This window comes from Chinchilla lanigera, unplaced genomic scaffold, assembly GCF_000276665.1.
Source record: "Chinchilla lanigera isolate Chin_1 unplaced genomic scaffold, ChiLan1.0 scaffold00049, whole genome shotgun sequence".
Classification (NCBI taxonomy): Eukaryota; Metazoa; Chordata; class Mammalia; order Rodentia; family Chinchillidae; genus Chinchilla; species Chinchilla lanigera.
In genome coordinates this window covers 15,277,277-15,295,322 of record NW_004955450.1, presented here as the reverse complement: position 1 = coordinate 15,295,322, position 18,046 = coordinate 15,277,277, and the positions used below count along the sequence as shown (strand labels likewise).

At 48.0% G+C, this 18,046-nt stretch overlaps 1 protein-coding gene across 2 annotated transcripts in view; it reads left to right on the top strand.

Moving 5' to 3' along the window:
• Fam81a (family with sequence similarity 81, member A) overlaps positions 1-12,492 on the top strand; it is a 41,800-nt gene extending 29,308 nt beyond the window's left edge. For both annotated transcript variants that reach the window (XM_013519023.1, XM_005393833.2), the window contains exons 5-9: positions 653-782; positions 2,805-2,911; positions 5,254-5,389; positions 7,176-7,368; positions 10,984-12,492. In XM_013519023.1, coding sequence (XP_013374477.1) covers positions 653-782; positions 2,805-2,911; positions 5,254-5,389; positions 7,176-7,368; positions 10,984-11,108 — 691 coding nt within the window. In that variant the 3' untranslated portion in view covers positions 11,109-12,492. The remainder of the gene's footprint in view (positions 1-652; positions 783-2,804; positions 2,912-5,253; positions 5,390-7,175; positions 7,369-10,983) is intronic.
• The last annotated feature ends 5,554 nt before the right edge of the window (positions 12,493-18,046 follow it).

The window sequence follows — 18,046 nt, the reverse complement described above, 5'->3', positions numbered from 1 at the left end:
CACTAATGTTTAGTACATTTCCTTTGATTCTCTGAAGTTGTATCTACAGGGTCATGACATTGGCGTGCAGCGGTAGCTGTACTCCTTCCTTCTCTGTCTGGATGGCTTTGATTTCTTTTTCTTGCCGAGATGCTCTGCCTAGAACCTCAGCGAGGGTGCTGAGTGGACATGGTGAGAGTGGATATCCTTGTCTTGCTCCTGAGTGTAGGGGAAGCTTCAGTCTCGCACCGTGAAGCTCGTGTTCAGCTGTGGCGTTTTTGTGTTTGTTCCTTATGAGGTCCAGCAACTTCCTTTCTATTTCTAGTTTGCCGACTTTTTTTTTAAATCATGAAGAAGGATGGATTTTATTCGGTGTTTTTTTCTTCACCTATTGAGATGATTGTGTGGTTTTTACCCGTTTTTCTGCTGATGTGCTATATTATTAATCCCAGTTTTCTGGGATTAAACCAGACTTGCATTCCTGAAATAATTCTCCCTCGGTGCTGGCGAATAAGCCAGGGAAGCTCTCAGAATGCGCTCAGGCTGTCCTTGAAAGATGCGGTTGTTGGTGCAGTCTCTCTGAGCTGGGCCTCGCATTTCATAGGGCGTGAGGAAGCTTCTGCACATGTTTTAAAACTTTTATAAGAGGGAGCTTCGTTGTTTGCCTTGACAGATGTGACGCCAGCATCGCCAGACTCTCCGCAGAGCACAAAACGACCTACGAGGGCCTCCAGCACCTGAACAAAGAGCAGCAAGCTGCCAAGCTGATCCTGGAAACGAAAATCAGGGATGCGGAAGGCCAGGTAGGCCCTGTGTTAGGTAGCCTGTAACAGTGGGTGAGTTCCTTTAGCTGCGGTGTTATTTCTTGCAGGGGAAATTAGCTGGGGCCCCAGCACAGGTTTAGGCAAATCAGAAGCATTTCTTTGTTTCTTCCTTCTCCACTTCGCTGAAGTGGTCCTTCCTGCATCTGGCGACCAAAGCACAATGTTTTTTTGGTACAGCCCTAATTGAAAGGCTCTTCCCACTCATTCTTAAAATGATTAATATGTTCTAGAGATTCTAAACTGCTGGTCACGGTGGTGCATGCCTGTAACCCCAGCACTCTGGGAGGCTGAGGCTGGAGGGTTGCAAATTCAAGTCCAACCCAAGCAGTTCAGCCGCTTAGCAAGAGACTGTCTTAAAATAAAAAATAAAAAAGGCCTCAGTGCAAAGGCCCTGTGTTCAGTCCCCGGTACCCAAAACAAAACAAAATAAAACCTTCCTGTTGCCCAGGTAAGCCGGTGTGTGTTCTGCTGCCTGCTGCTCGCCCCGGTCTGACTCCGGAACAGGCTGCGTACCGGGGCACACTGCCGGCGCTGTCCCCTTGCGCTGTCGGCGTGTGATGGCTACAAAAGCAGGAGCGCTCCCGGGGCGCTGCCTAGTGAATGTGCGGATTTCTACCTCGAAATTCACAGACTGATTTCCCGGAGTGAAATTTGGTCTCTCGGTTTGATTTGGGGCCTTGTACAAGTTTCCCTTTATCATAACAGGATGGGTCTTGCAGGGCTTGTCCTACGTTACCGGCCTTATTTCAGTTCTTCACTTACGGAGAGACTGTTCTCGAAAAATACTGGCGCTTGTGGTCCGTTTATCAGATTGAACACGCTTGTCCGCGGTGTCCGGCTAAGATCTGGAGTTGCTTGTGTGTGAAAAACGTAGATGTTACTAAGCTATGAAACAAAGAATGAAAAGACAAGTCCACTGCTTTCTCAAAAATAATTTTGAAGAATGAATGTGGATGAAATGATTACACCAGAAAATAGAAGTGAAGGAAATCTTAAGCTTGCTGGCATCCAAGCCAAGTAAAACCCAGAAATTCAGTAAAGCAGACACACTTTATTGTTTCTATAGTTGTTCTGGATCTGAAAAGAATGGTGAATTTTTAAGGGAGGAATGTTGTACATTATCATTTTTGAAAACATATGAGCATTGCACGGGACTAGTTTTATATTACATTTTAGTGAAAAGACAAGGACCAACAGGTAGGTAATGGTGTTATCTGCACGCCAGGGTCCTATTTCACGGTGACGAAGAATGAAATCACGGACAGAGGAGGTAAAATTTATTTAAAAGATGGAAAGAAAGTAAAAAGTACAACGGCAAGGAAATAAAGCTCGTGTTAGCCAGGAGGGGCTTCTGAGTTACCCAGGAGAGTCTTTGTCTAGGGATTCTTAAGGGGGCTTGGGCCATTGTGTGAGCAATATAATCTCTACCCTATAGGAGACTACATATTTCTGTCTTTTTTGTTTTTTTGAGACAGGGTCTCAGTATGCAGTTCAGGCTGGCCTTGAGCTCACTTTATAGCCCAGGCTGGTCTTGAACTCACAGCGATCCTCCTGCCTCAGCCTCCCAAGTGCTGGGATTGCAGGCGTGTGCCACCACGCCCAGCAGACTACATATGTCTTAGGGTTGAGTCTTTGGGGTTTTCACCCATTGCCCGTGCAGAGCCGGTGTCCTGCCTAATCATGCTCTGGGGGTGTCCCAGACAGCCCAAGCTCACTGGCAGATGTTTCTGTAAGGTCCCTGGAGGGTTGTGGTCAGCAGACTCCATTTTGGGGCTGCTGTTGGGTTTGCTCATTACAGAGCCTAACGGTTCAGCACTTGGGCTGGGGTCAGTATTTTGGCAGTGTTGCCGGTCTTGATTTTCAGTGGGTGTGTAAGAAAAAAGCGCAGAGGTCAGAGGATGAGGCGAACTCCTAGAGGCTTGCGTCTTAACGCCGCTGACTGGCATGTAGCCTAGGAGGTGTGTTCTGGAGCTCTGCCTGAGAGTGAGCCTTCTTTTCCAGATTTCTCAGCTTCTGAACAGAGTGGATTTGTCCATGTCAGAGCAGAGCACCAAACTGAAGATGTCTCACAGAGACAGTAACCACCAGCTCCAGCTTTTAGATACGAAGTAAGTCTCGAGCTTTTCGAAAAAAGCTTTTAGTTGAAGTTCTTTCTGGACTTATGCAGTACTGCCTGTCTTTGCTTGTTGTTGTTGTTTTTTTTTAATCTATTATAACACGATGAAAACCATCACGGAAGTTAAAAGCAAAAGTTCCCATGTGGCCTGTTGTCACTGTTCCTTCATAATTACTATTTTTAATGATTGGATTATTATTTATGTCTTTTATATGTGTATTCTGACAAAAAGATGACTATTTCAATTTTTAAAATTTATTAGGGTGAAAGACACGTTATCATTAATCCCTCTTGTTTTTTTGTTTTTGTCTTTTTGAGACAGAGTCTTGTTGTGCAGTTCAGGCTGGCTTTGAGCTCACTTTGTCGCCCAGGCTGGTTTTTAACTCGCAATGATCCTCCTGCCTCAGCCTCCCAAGTGCTGGGATTACAGGCGTGGCGCCCGGCTTCATTAATCCCTCTTAAAATCTTCCCTTTGCTTCAAATGCACCTACCCCATCACTGTTTCCACTTTTCGAAGCAGTTCTGAAGTCCTCTATTGTATCTTTTCACGGCTGCCTTGATGTCAAACTAATTGAAAATGTTTGCATCAATTTCTGTCAAATAAAAACATGACAGAGCGTCCTCCTCTGCCTTATTCGTTGGATCTGGCCGCGTGAAACTCCTGGCTCTTCCCCAGAGTCAGAAGAGACTGTGAGAGGTAAACGTTCTGAATCGATTCAGGACATCGAGGCAGACCGGACGACATTCACGAAAGAGGACTCCAGAGCTGCTCCAGAAAGTGGCCGGAGTGGTGGGACAAGTGTTCAGAGCACGGGGGAGTTCTGTGAGGGCGTTCTCGGAAGTGTGTCTTCCGCTGTAGTATCTTACGGTGGAAACGCTCTCCCTATTTGTTGGTCGCTCCCCGTATTTGCGGGTCACTGGTGAGGGGCTCTGCAGTGCTGTGAGTGTGCACTGCTCTGCGTACTGTTCGTGATGAGCAGAAGCCAGGCTGCTCTGATCCTCACGGCGTTTACAGTATAAGGCGCCACTGGCCGTAAGTAGACCAATAAGGACGTACATAGTCATGTGCTGTGTTACTGTTGATAGTGGTAAGGGCTTTGGCAGATATGTGGTTCTGGTAGACTGAACAGCGATCCCCCAAGTATCTCCGCCTCCTCATGGCTGGAACGTGCGAACAGTTGCCTTATATGGTAGTCGCAGCCTTTGCAGGTGTGCTTGAGCCGTGGGCAGGTACGCTGTATCATCCCCGCAAGCCTGCTGTGACCACGAGAGCCCTTACAGAGTCCTGACAAAGAACGGGAAATTCTGGGTGGTGCTTACGTCCTGGGGCTGGGGTCAAGCCCTGTGGGGGTCTAGTCTCAGGCTGAGAGGACGCAGCTGCGTTGGTTTGGGTAGAGTCTAGCCCCGGTGCTGTGACTGCCATACCGTAACAGTGGTGAGGTCACGTTCCCAGGCCAGCAGGGCGGCACCAACAGCCCTGCGCTGCTCGGGTCCCTGTCCTCCAGTGCTGGGGCAGGGGGAGAGTCCAGGGCAAAACTTCAGTCTCTAAGGATGTGGCCAGAAGTGTGCTCTGTCACTTCCACACACGTCCCCTTGCCTGACCGATGTGTGTGTCCGCACCTAGCTGCAAGGGAGGCCGGGAAACAAGGTCTCTGGCTGGTTGATACTTGAGGGCTTTTTACAGGGAATAAGAGAGCGGCCATTGCTGGGTAACTAGGGACTCTACCCCAGTGGATGTCCAGGTTAGTATTATTGAAATCGTATATCTGTCCCACATAGATTTTTCTGTAATTTTATTACATATAATAAAAACGAGAAAGAGTGACAAGGCAGAGGTTGCACCTATGTATAATTCTTTCAAGGAATATGGGAGAGAGAACTAGAGGAATGGAAGTTAGGGAGGGTTGTTACATTAAAAAAATTTTCTTCCTGATAAAATCAGGATGTGTCCCTGTGGGGCAGGAGGAGTTTGGGGAACAAGAGAGAATCCAGGAGCCGGGCTGCCGTCCTGGGAGATAAAAGGGACGGGAACCAGGGAAGGAGGGGACTTGCGGGAAGAAATGAGGGACACATAGTCCAGGGAGTGAGGGGCACCGTGGGCCCCAGAACCACGAAGGCCGCGCTGTGTCTCGGTCACTCAGCGCCCACCCGCAGGCCTTGGGGGCGGCGTCCCCAGGTGCCGCTGTGTCGTGTGTCCTGCTGCCCTGCCCCGCTGAGTGCTGAGCGTGAGGCCAGGAAAGGGTGAGCGCGTGCGCGAGCTCAATGCCGCCTGTTTGTGAGAGCCACGTCGGAGAGGCTGTTCCACACCCGCCGTGTTCATTTACTGTCTTCCAGATTTAAAGGCACCGTGGAGGAGCTCAGTAACCAGATTTTATCTGCCCGGAGCTGGTTGCAACAGGAACAAGAACGGGTAGAAAAAGAACTTCTACAGAGAATTGACCAGCTTTCCGTGGCTCTTAAGGAAAACAGTGTAGGTATTGCTGTTCAGCTGTTGTTTAATAGTTACTCGGGAGAGGTCTGCAGCGTTTGACGAATGTATTTGGTATCACATGGAGCTGTCCAGTTGTTTCTTGCCTGGAATCCATTTGTCTGGTTCATGTTCTCCCTCTCTGTCTCTCTGTCTGTCTTTCTCTCTGTCTCTGTCTCTCTGTCTGTCTGTCTGTCTGTCTCTCTCTATATATATATATATTTTTTTTTTGAGGATCAAGTCTTGGGTCTTACATATGTAAAGCCTGTATTTGACCACTGAGCACATCTCCAGCTTTTATTCTTTGCATTTTTCCTTTGTTTCAAGACAGGAGCTCACTATCTAGCCCAGGCTGGCCTCGACCTTGCTGAGATCCTCCTGCCTCAGCCTCCTGAGTGCTGAGGTTACAGGCGTGCACCACCACGCCCGGCTTTATATTCTTTATAAAGACATGGAACACTTTGATTTCTTTTGGTTCAAAAGGCTAAATAGCATTTTTCATTACTTTCCATAAAGATAAATTTAAGTCACGCTCTTAAAGATGCAAGTTTATCCATTTGCATTTCTACATAAAATGAATGGTCATCAGCTTGACCCAGGGCCTGTTTTAATTTCGTGATCAGTGTTGAGCAGATCTCTCCCTGCAGACTCCCTGCAGCCGCCCGGAACCCCAGCGTGCAGCAGCAGCAGGAGGCAAGGCTACCTCCCCTCTCTGCCCGCTGTTCCCTGCCTCTCACGGAGCGAAGGTTTGCAGACGGTGCTGAGCCCCTTCTCAAGCCAGCCTCGCGTGTATCACACTCAAAACCAGCAGGCTCCGGGCCTGTGCCTGGCCAGCCAGTTTGGTTGGTTTGGGTTATTCGGCGTGACCGCCGCGCCTCCTTTTTCTCCTGTACCACCCCCTCCTGCAAGGCGGGTGTGCTCCGCGTCGCCGACTCCGCTGCCCCAGGCGCCGAGCTGCGGAGCTGCAGACCCAGCCCTGGGAGCCCTTGGGAGAAAACTTTGCTGCACTGCGCTGCTCACAGCTTGGGGCTCACTCCTGCCCCCAAGCTTGCCCGCAGACACACAGTTGCATAAAACCAAGCGTGGCAGAAAGGAAATCCTTTAACTACTTATGGATATTCCCCATATCTTTATCAGGTCTACTGATTACTTTACTGAGATGTACACTAAAATATTAATGGTTTTAAGTCTTTGGGACACTGTTCATTTTTGTATGTAGATTAGTTTAGTAACCAACAGGAAACCCCAAGATAATAGTGACTTTAACAAGAGAGAAACGTTTCTCTCATGGAAAAGAAGTCTGGGTGTGGGCCATGCAGGACTGACTCAGGGGCCTTTTAATTTCACTCGATACCAACACCAGGGAGTAATTAACATCCTCACAGTTCAAAATGGCTGCTGGAGCTCCAGCCATTAACTGAATTCTAGAAACAGAGGAAAAAGAAAGAAATGAAGGTAAATATCAGCTGTCTTGTAACTTTTCCTGGAAGCTGTCACATACACTAACATCCCATTGGCCAGAAATTACTCCTATAATGGTCACACACGTGTTAAACCAGTGTTCTGTGAGGCTGAGGAGACTGGAAAACGTGGTTTGTATTTGGATGTGCTTTTGCTGAGCTGAAAATCGGGCATCTGTTGAGACAGAAGCAACTGAGAAAGACATTGAAGTGGGCAGCAAGCAGCCCCTGTGGTTCTGTCCCCCACGTACTGTGGTGTAAGGGAAGGCCGAAATTGAATGCAGTTTGTCTTCAGGGTAATGAGCTGTGGTTCTCCTCCTGGTCCTCAGGCAGCCAGCGAAAGGGACATGGAGAAGCTCGGCCAGTTGTCAGCCAGGCTGGACAAGCTGGAGGAGACGCAGAAGAAGAACCTGGAGGGTCCGAGGGCCAAGCAGGAGGAGGACAAGGTGCACGGGCGGATCAGCAGGCTGGAGCTGCAGATGCAGGAAGGCTTGCAGGAAATGAAAGCAGAAGTCAACGCCGGTAGGCCAAACCCAGCGACAGCCCCCGTGCTTTATTGTCTGTTGTTTCTCTAACCCGTTAATTAGGACCCCTAACACACCTGCAGTAACCACAGTCCTCCTCACAGTTCAGTATGGCTGCTGGAGCACCAGCCATCGACTGAGTTCTAGAAACAGAAGAGAAGGGAGAAATGACAGTAGACACCAGCTGTCTTTTAACTCCTCCTGGAAGCTGTTGCAGATACATATCATGCTGGCTAGGAATCGATCCTGTGGCCTCACTAGCTGAGGAGGCAGTGGAGTGGTGACCACAGTGGGTGGTCTTCAGTACTCCTATCAGCTGTGTCTGTTAACACGCTCCTTGAGTTCGAAGCCTGTGAGGAAAACCAGACTGACATGGCTTAGCTTGCAGCTGAGGGGCTCTTTCTTTCGTACCCTCCGCGGGCGCTTCCCTGCTGATAGGCAAGGGCACTATCTCAGAAGCGAGCCCTGTCTGTGAGTGGCGTCTGAGGGCCTGTTTTAGACTGCAGCCCACGTGCCATCCTGGGCATGGCTGGGTCCCCTTGGCACGGAGGTGCCCAAGGCCCTGGGCTTGCCCCCAGAAGCTCGGAGCGCATCCCCAGGGCTCTGTGCTGCCACGTCGAGGGGGCGTCTCAGTCCGTGTTCTGCGGCTGTCTCGCGGTGCCCGAGGTCGGACCCTTTCTAAAGCACAGAGGTTTACCTCTCAGCACGGAGCGCCAGCAGGTGTCGGAGGCCTCTCAGCGGGCCCTGTTGCTGCAGCGGTGCCCTGTGGCCGGGAGGCCAACACACACGGGGGAGGAGACCCAGGCCAGCCTCGCGCTTTTCTTGGCAGTCCATGCTCAGCTGAGGACCTTGATGCGCCATTCCCTCGTGACCTCTTGCCTCTTTCCTTTTTCAGTCCTGGAGGGTGAACTCAGGGCCTTTGCACTGAGCCAAGTCCCCAGCCCTTTTACTATTTTTTATTTTGAGACAGGGTCTCCCTAAGTCATTAAGCTGCCCAGCCTGGGCTCAAACTTGCAATCCTCCTGCCTCTGCCTCCCAGAGGGCTGGCTCATCGCCTTGTAAAGATCCTCCCTCTTCATACTGCTACAGTGGCAACTAAATTTCACCCTGGGCTTTAGAGCAGACCTTCAGATCTGAGCAGAGGGCCAAGCACTCTGAATTCAGGATGTAGAACTGGGACCAAGAAGTGGAAGAAGTTACCCGAAGACCAATTTTTAACTCACGCAAAAATAGTTTACAGTTTATGGCTCCTAAAGACACCGATGGTTTTGTGAGACCCAGAGCCCTTTGTTACTGAACGGCTTCTTGGGGCTGCATGTCGTGGTGGCGCACGCCTGTAATCCCAGCTCTTGGGAGGCTGAGGCAGGAGGATAGCCGTGAGCTTGAGGCCAGCCTGGGCTACATAGTGAGCCCAAGGCCAGCCTGAACTACATAGCAAGACCTTGTCTCAAAAAGCAAAAGGATTCTGGGGGAGTCTGGTTGGTCTGGTCAGGAAGAAGAATGTGGTCTTGCCGAGAAAGGGTTCTCAGCTATGTCCCAGCTCTCCAGTTTCTTATGCCGTGAGTTCTTCATGCCCTGTTGTCCCATTTTAGCTACGTGGAAATAAAAGCAGCTATTCTAGGAATCATTTTGTTGTTATCACCAAAAGTTTCCTGTATTTAGAAGTTATAATGAAACTTTTCGAACAGGAGAACTTGTAAAGATAAAAATGAATTTTCTTCCTTGGTTTCGGGGCTGTTGGACTATGACATTTGAGTATGTCGTCCATGTTCAGCAGCGCATTTTCTGAATGATTATTGTCCTTTATTCAACTACTGTTGAGGTTGTTAATATTTAGTACCTAATAGAAAATGTACACGAACCTTTGTAGAATTAAAAATTCTTTTTATTACAAAGATAACACATTTCTTAGCGGAATATCATAAAGCACAGAATAATTTTAAAATATAGCTTCTCTCACTCAGAGGTCATTTTTATGTATATTTTCTATATATGGTTTTGCCAATGTAAATGTTCATACTTACATACGGGTTTGTTGGTTGGTTGGTTGGTTTGTCTTTCTGAGACAGTCTCGCTGTGTAGCTCAGGCTGGCCTTGAGTTCTAGGTGATCCTCCTGCTGAGTGCTGGAATTAAATACTGGTTTATAACCTGCTATCTTATTTAGTAATTATTGTACCTTTCTGTGTCAGCAAAAAAAATTTTAATGAGTAATTTGTACAGTTTTTTTTTTTTTTTTTTTGGTCTTTTTGAGGCAGGGTCTCACTATGCAGTTCAGGCTGGCCTTGAGCTCACTTTGTAGTCCAGGTTGGTCTCAAACTCAGGCGATCCTCCTGCCTCAGCCTCCTGAGTGCTAGGATTACGGGGGTGCGCCACCACGCCTGGCTATTTTTTTTAAACTAGTTTAAAAAAAATAGTTTTTTTTCTGCATCATTTGCAAGTTGCCAAAGTCATGATGCCATTTTACCCCTTTATTATTGAAATGCATTTTCTGTAAGAATGGGACGTTCCCCGAGTGACTCCAGGGCCGTGTGACTCAGATGAAACGTTTTTCCACGGTCAGTATTCTGCATTCATTGTGCCTTTTCAGTAAACCTTCAGCAGTCTGTGTTTTTTCTTTTCTTTTTTCCTAATCAAACATTTTTTAAACAAAAAAATTTTAATGCTGTGTATTGAAGATATATAAGCCATCTTGGTATACCTATATAATGAGATGGTAATTATATTCAAGTAAATTAACATAGACGTGTCACATAATTACCCTTTTGTGTGTTTGCATGTATTTGTGTTGCAAGAGCTCCTCAAATCTCCGCTTTTAGAAGAATCCCCAAGGCGACACAGTATGATTGATTATAGCCCTTGTCTAGTGTTGTATACTAGTTCCTATACTTCTTCATCCTTCATAATTTTTTAAATTGTTTTTTGAGACAGGATTAGTGCAGCCTGGCCTTGAACTCACTATGTAGCCCAGGCTGGCCTCAAACTCACAGTGATCCTCCTGCCTCAGCCTCCAGAGGGGCGGGATTATAGGCGTGCGCTACCACATCAGCTACTGATCAGTATTTCCTTGATGATTAGTGAGGTCTGCCTCCTTCTTGCATGCTCGTTGGCCATCCAGGGTCTGTTCTGGTGTCATCCTGTTTAGTTGCCGTGTTTCTTATTCAGTCTCGTTTGATCTGGGTCAGTTCCTCAGTGATCCTGACATTTGGAATGAGCGCGGGCCAGGCCGCCGCAGACTGTGCCCCGGGTTGGGCCCAGCCCCCTCCTCCCGATGGAGTTTGGACGCAGGGACGTAGGGCTGGCCCGGGACCTTACCTGAAAGTAGTGCCGCTGGCTTCCCCAGGGTTGGGACGTGAGCTTCCATGGCTGGGTTAAGGTTGTGTCTGCCGGACTTCCCCACTGTAACACTTCCTCTCCCCTTAGTAACGAGAAAGCGATTTCCAGGGAGGCGCTGTGCAGCTAGCTGTGTGATCCCTTGTCCCTCGTGAGACTTCCACCCCTGGAGTTTTAACAGCCGCAGTTTCCGTCGGAAGCCCCTCACTACCGTGTTCTGTAGAGTCGGACTCCGCGATGCGGTGAAAGCACTAACCCCTGCAAACTGACCTCTCCTCCCAGGGTTCACGGCCATCTACGAGAGCATCGGCTCCCTCCGGCAAGTGCTTGAGGCCAAGATGAAGCTGGACAGGGACCAGCTGCAGAAGCAAATCCTGCAGATGCAGAAGCCAGAAGCCCCCCTGTGACCGGGCTGCGCCCCGACCTGAGGAGGTGTCGCCTGGGCCCGGGGCCCGGGCTCCCGAGGCCAGGCCAGCGCTGCCCAGGGCCGTGCGGCCGGTGTGCATGTGCCGGGAGACGCGTTTCCATGGGTCTGGACATCCACCGTGGGTCTCGGACTCGCTCTTTCTTCAGCATATTAAATACGGTTTTCCCACTTTATTTTACTTCCCTAAATTCAGTGGACACCCCCGCCCCGGAAAAGCTTTTATCTTCTTCATTTTATGAATGAAAAGACTTAATTTTTTTCAATGCTCAACGCTCTAACCAAGACTGTTTAACATTTTGAAAAATGTCATGGTGATTTTTTTAAATTAAGAAACTAATGAGTTGTCCCAGGAGCATGCTGCTCCACATTCTCCATCAGGGGGCTGTCCCGAGAGAGTAGAATTCAGCCTTCGAGTCCACATCTGGGTTTTATTACTGTTACCTGTGTGTTTCTTATATTGATTGTCTTCCTGTCAGTCTTGTCTTTTCTAAGGGGAAGAGATTTAACACTTGGGAAAAAAAGCCCTGACATTTCTGTAATGAAAATAGATTTACAACAGATAACTGCCATATAGGTTGGAAATTAAATGGAAATCTAAGACATTCTGGGTACTACAAGGCACAATATTTACATCCACCTAGATATACCAGGTTTTAATATTTAAAGCTATTTTTTAATTAGCCACAACTTGTATAGTGATAGCCATATATTTACTAATGGAATGGTGGGTAACCGTTTGTTGATTGCACAATTAATTGTTCATTAATCATGATAGAATGTGAGAATTTTCCAGACTTTATGACTTCTCTAAATGTTTCCAAAATTGGCACACAGTGCCAGGGTTTATACACATTTATCGTAACTGTATTCTTGTGCCTTGGTCTGACCACGTCAGTGCACTCTACCCTATAAAATCTGCCGACAAGAGAGGCATAATAATAATAATAATTCAGAATTGTGATGTCAAAATGGGATCCTATGTATTTTTTAAATGTTCTAAAACCTACCGCTGTTAAGACATGAATCATTCAATGTTATTATAGTGGAATAGCAATTCATACTTTTGTATGGACAGAGAAACAAATTGCATTTATAATTCCGTCAAGAAACTTCTGTCTTGTGATACTTTGTAGACGATTTTCAGTCTCTATATTTGATCAGCCACTGAAAATGTGAACCTGTGGTCTTTCATCACCTGTGCAGAATGGTAGTAAAGCTCACTGCTCAAAATTGTGAGGCACCCCGGAACGGGAATACTTAAAATGTGTTTTTTTTAAACACTTTTTTGTTGTTGTTGTGGTTGCGTTTGCCAAGGACTCAGGACAATAAAAGCATTTTCTATTTTTAGGCTAACTCACAAATGACACATCTCACTGGCTCTTACTGTTTACACCCATATAGACTATGCTGCTAGAGTACGTCACACGTTGTTCTCGATGGCTTGACAAAAAAACTTTAAAAAGTGTTCGGACACGAGAGGTTATATGAGGAATACGTCACACGTCATTCAACATCTATTTCCTGTTTTTCATCTCTATAGATTGAGGTTCCATGTGAAGGGGGAGAGAGGGTAGTGCTCTCTTACAGTCAGAGAGGGGGTTCCTTTGTGGCAGAGGGGTGTTCCACGGCGCCCTCCAGGTCGGGCACAGGCAGCTGCACCAGATTGCTCTGCTGTGGGGACTGAAGGAGGAAGGGTTAGCACCGGACACCTGGGGAGAGGGGGCCGAGGGACCCCAGCTGGACTCTGGCCAAGGGGGTGGTGTGAGCAGGGGGTGCTGGGCTGTGAGCTAGTGTCTCGGGTGCGGGACACCCCACCCTGGCTGCGCTGGACTGGCCCGGGGCCCGCTGCCCCCCAAACCACCTGGCCAGTGGTGGCATAGGCAGCGGTGCATATCCACGGCCCAGTGACAGTGGAGTCCACCCAGTGACACTTCTCACCAAAGGTTAAACGAGAATCCGCTTCCCTGTTCTTTCCTTTACCAGAAATTTGCAATAAAAAGAAGAAAATGTCAAAATAAGCGTGGCGTATGATTTGCAGATTTAAAAGGCTTTCGGTGTAAGGCAGAAGTTTAATTAGGTGAAAGGCCCTAGGAAATAATCCTTTGTTTTCTCTGATGGTGGAAGTGTGTGCTGAACGGACGTCACCCATGTCACCCAGGAACTGTCCTTGGTGGGGCGGGGCCCGGGACCCTCCCTGCTGTGTGCCCGGCCCGCATCCCTGCGTGTGACTCGTTCGTCCTAACGCCGAGTTGAATTAAATACGGCTTGTCCACCTGTTTTACAGGTGGGAAAACAGAATCACCAAAAGTTAAGCGACTTGCCTCAGTTCTTTCTGCCGGTAAGTGGGTGTATGCAATGCCATTTAACTGTACTGGAAGTGGTTAAGGTGGCACATTTTACGTACATCTTACCACAGATTCTTAAAAAAAGAAAAACAGCGTCCCCCCCCCCCGACCTGCCCCAGCCGAGCCTTTGCTGAGACTCACCCCCACCACCGTGCAGCGGGACGGGCGTCTGGCTGTGCTCTGGCCACGGCTCTGCCTGCAGATGCCGGGAGACAGTATCTCCTGCTTTAAGTTGCTCGATTTGGGGAAGTGTGTCACACCCAGTGGGACGCTAACACTGGCACAAGGGAACCCTGGCAGAATTACATTGTCAAAGTGCTTTTATCTGCGAGTGTTGCAAGCTACACATTCCTGTATGTAATTTCAGTCGACACACTTTATGAACTGGACATGCCCTTAGCAACACTTCTTAAATAGCATATATCTTACCACGATTTCTTTCAATACTGAGGATTGAACCCAGGGCCTTTGCACTGAGCTATCTTGTCAGCCCTTTTTTGAGTTTTTAATTTTTAGACAGGCTCTTGCTAAGTCACTTAAGTCGTTCAGCCTGAGATCAAACCTGTGATCCTCCCGCCTCAGTCTCCCGAAGTATTGGAATTACAGCCGTGTGCTGTTGACACTAGCTTATACTTCATCACAGTTAATCTTTGCGTTGACCCTGTTTGTGATGCATGATTATTTTCATGGTGCAGAGGGAGCAGAGAGAGAAATTTTGTAATTGTTCAAGGCCAGACAGCTAATTCATGGCAGAGCGGATCCTTGAATCCTTATCCGCACCGTCTCCAAAGCCCAGTCTGCCGTTTTACTTCCAAATAATACCAGTGCCTGAGACATAAAGTGATCTGTCCGGGGTCCTGCAGCTCTTTGGAGTCCGAATACTTTCTAGGTCGGTGGTTCTCCAGGTGAAGCAGACCTGGAGCCGTTGGTCACATGCAGGCCCCACCCAGGGCTTATTTATCTATTTACTTAGGTTTATGCCCGTTCTGCCAAAGGGGCCAGGTTCTTTCTTGCTCCTCCCGGAAGATGCTTCTCTGGGAGGCGTGGGTGCGTGCTTGGTTTCAGGAAGCTACCTTGGCACGTGGAGGGCCCGATCCACTCAGTAAGCACCTTAACTTTGGGGGAAGATCCACGCCCCTAGCGTGTTTGTTTTCAGTACTCACAGCGTGTGGAGTGACATGGAACGCTCCCAGTTTTGCAGTGGTAACATTTGTGGGGTTTTTTTTTGGGGGGGGGGATGGTTCTGGGGTGGGAACCAGGGCCTCACTCGTGCCAGGCTTTCCTCAGAGCCAACCCTGCCAGTTTCCTCCTGAAACCCCCACCCACCGCCGGATGCCCATTGCACCACCTGTCTTGTGGATTGGCATGGCGCGCGGGTGGCCAAAGGAGCAGCCGCAGCCTCCCTGGGCCTGGAGAACACATAATGGGCACCTTCCCTCTTTCCTTTTGTGTTCCTCGTCTTGGTGAATTGCTACAAAAGTGCAGTTCTGGCCAAAAAGAAGCGTGTGGCCGTTTCAGCTGCCACACAAGTTAATCAGAGTTAAATACCATTGGAAACTCAGTCTTTCAGCCGCACTGCTGTATTCCAAGGGCTCAGTGGCCTCCTGTGGTCGGTAGGCGCAGAGCTATTGTCCTGTGCCAGCGGACACTGCTGCTCTGTCGCGGGGCACCCCAGGCACAGCTTTTGTCCTCTTCTGTCAGCATAACAGGTGTTTTGGAGCTGGAACCTTCCTCCCACCTTGCGTCATTCCTACAGTGCGGTGTCCGCTGTCCCTCTTAGAGACAGCTTCACAGGCCTTTATTTATAGGAGTTACCAGCCAGCAAGACTGACAAGCTCGAGAGATCTGCTGTGTAGCACTGGACCACAGTTAGGGGCCACATGTGGTACCCTGCCAGGTGTCTAGTGTACCTAGAATGTTCTAGGGCATTCTAGAACATTCTGAAGAGTTCAGCTCGCCCATTCGCTATCTGTACCACAACAAAGCAAGTTTTTAAAAAACCGATTCTGTTGGTTCTGCTCAGTAGACATAAGCACTGTATTGACAGGGACCTCACGGCCAGTGCCAGCTGGGGCAGACCCAAGGTTACCAGTGGCCCAGAGGGGCCGGAGGGGCCGTCCCTGCCAGGGTTACCCTAGAACATTCTAGGTGCGTTGAACACCGGCCAGGGTTTCTTGGACAAGTGACTTGTGATTCCCCCGGGGCTACCTAGCGCGGGGAGCTAGCAGGCCTGAGGTTAAGGTCAGACAAAGTCAAACACTCATCCTGGAAATTTACAGGGGCAGCTAAAACTCCACACTTAAGATGAAATGCAACATTTTTAGAGCTCAGGATGGGATGTTTTGCTTAGTGGGGGGCTTTTGGTTGACCTGTACTTTTAGAAACACGACAGCTCTGTGTCACTTCCCTTGCTTGCTGAGCAGTGGGCTGGCCCTCCTTGCTGTCCGCCTTTGAGGTGACTCGGGTATTGCAATCAGCCTATCCCGGGCGCATCTGCTTGCTTTACAGTGGCCTCTTGGCTGTTTTTTTTTTTTTTTTTTTCTGTAATTCCCATGCTTTATTTAAATTTTCAAACTCGTGACTCAACTTCTGTTGGAACTAGGATGAGCCACGAGTAAAACCGCGCCTGACTCGGAACCGGAACGAGGATGACGGAGGAAAGCCCTGAGCCCCGAGGTCTGCAGGCGTCCACGCAGTGGACCTGGGCCGAGGGCTGGACTCGCTGGCTTCTGCTGCCCCCGCATGGACAGAGTGGAAACTACAGGGGAAGCTGCTCAAGGCTTGGTCTGAAGGTCCGGGAACCGGGACCAGAGAAGCAGTGGGCCCTGGAGGACAGCGTATAGCAGAACACAAAACAGACCGAAATCCTGCCAGATGAAGTCCAGTGTGTGTGAGTGTGTGTGTGTGTAAGGAAGCCTACTAAATCAACATACTACTCAAAACATTAACCAGAGCAATCAGGCAAGAGAAAGCAGTAAATAGGAAAGGAAAAAGTCAGACTACCATTATTTTCCAGTGACATAACACTCTGCATAGAAGACCCAAAGAACTCCTTCCAAAAGCTCTTAGAATTAATAACCAATTTTAGTAATGTAGCAGATTTCAAAATCAACACACAAAAATCAATAGCGTTTATATATATATATCAATAATGAACTCAATGAGAAAGAAATTAGCAAAACAGTATCAGTTGCATTAGCATGAAAAAAATCAAATACCTAGGAATTCACTAACCAAGACCTCTACAATGAAAACTACAGTTGTCTGAAAAAGGAGATTGAAGAGGACATCAGAAAATGGAAAAATGTCCTCTGTTTGTGGATAGGCAGAACCAATACTGTCAGAATGGCCATCGTTCCCACACTATTAGATTCAATGGAATCCCCATCAAAATGCCAACAGCGTTCCTCACAGAATTCGAGAACACAATCCTAAAATTCATGTGGAGGTAGAAGAGACCCAGAATAGCAAAAGCAATCTCAGGCAATAAGAGCAAAGCAGGAGGCAGCGCAATCCCCGACTTCAGGTTACACCACAGAGCAGCAGTGATTCAAAACAGCGTGGTTTTGGCACAAAAACAGACCTATGACTTAATGGGACAGAATGCGGCAATGGAGAAATTTTTAGAGCTTTCAAAGATAACAAACAGCTCACTGCAGCATGCGCGGCATAGGTCCACCACCACTGGAATGGAGGGTACAGAACAGTCCCCAGACATATTGAGTTATTTGATCTTTAACAAAAGGGCCAAAAACACATGCTGGAGAAAAGATAGCTTATTTAACAAGTGGTTCTGGGAAAACTGGCCATGTATATGCAGGCTATTGATGTTGGATCCATAGCTCTCAGCAGGTACAGACTAAAATCAAATTGGATTGAAGATCTAAACATTAAAACAGAAACATTAGAAAATAGATAGGTAAAACTCTTAAAGCCATGGGAGCAAGCAAGGACTCTGAACAGAGCTCCAATTGCACAAGAAATATCCTCTAGAATCAACAAATAAGATCGTATCGAATTAAAAAGCCTCTGCCTAAAAAGGAAACAATCAGTAGAGAGAAGAGACAGCCTACAGAGTGAAGACTAAGTTTGCCAGCTACTCCTCAGACAAAAGACTAATATCTAGAATGTGTAAAGAACTCAAAAAGATTAGACCACCCAAAATAAAAGACCCAGTCCAGAAACAAGCAAATGAAATAACAGACACTTCTCAAAAGAAGTACAAATGGCCAATAAACATATGAAAAAATGCCCAACATCTCCGGCCCTTAGAGAAATGTAAGTGCATACAGTGCTGAGATCTCATCTTACACCAGAAAAAAGAAAAAGCAAGAAGTTAAGCGCTAGGCGTGGTGGCGCACACCTATAATCCCAGCACTCGGGAGGCTGAGGCAAGAGGATTGCCGTGAGTTTGAGGTCAGCCTGGGCTACTTGGTGAGTTTAAGGACAGCCTGAACTGCTTATCGAGACCCTGTCTCAAAAAACAAAAACAGCAACAACAGAAATCTGGGCAAGGGATATAGCTCAGGGGCACAGCGCCTACCTGACAAGTGTGAGATAAAAAAAAGGAGAG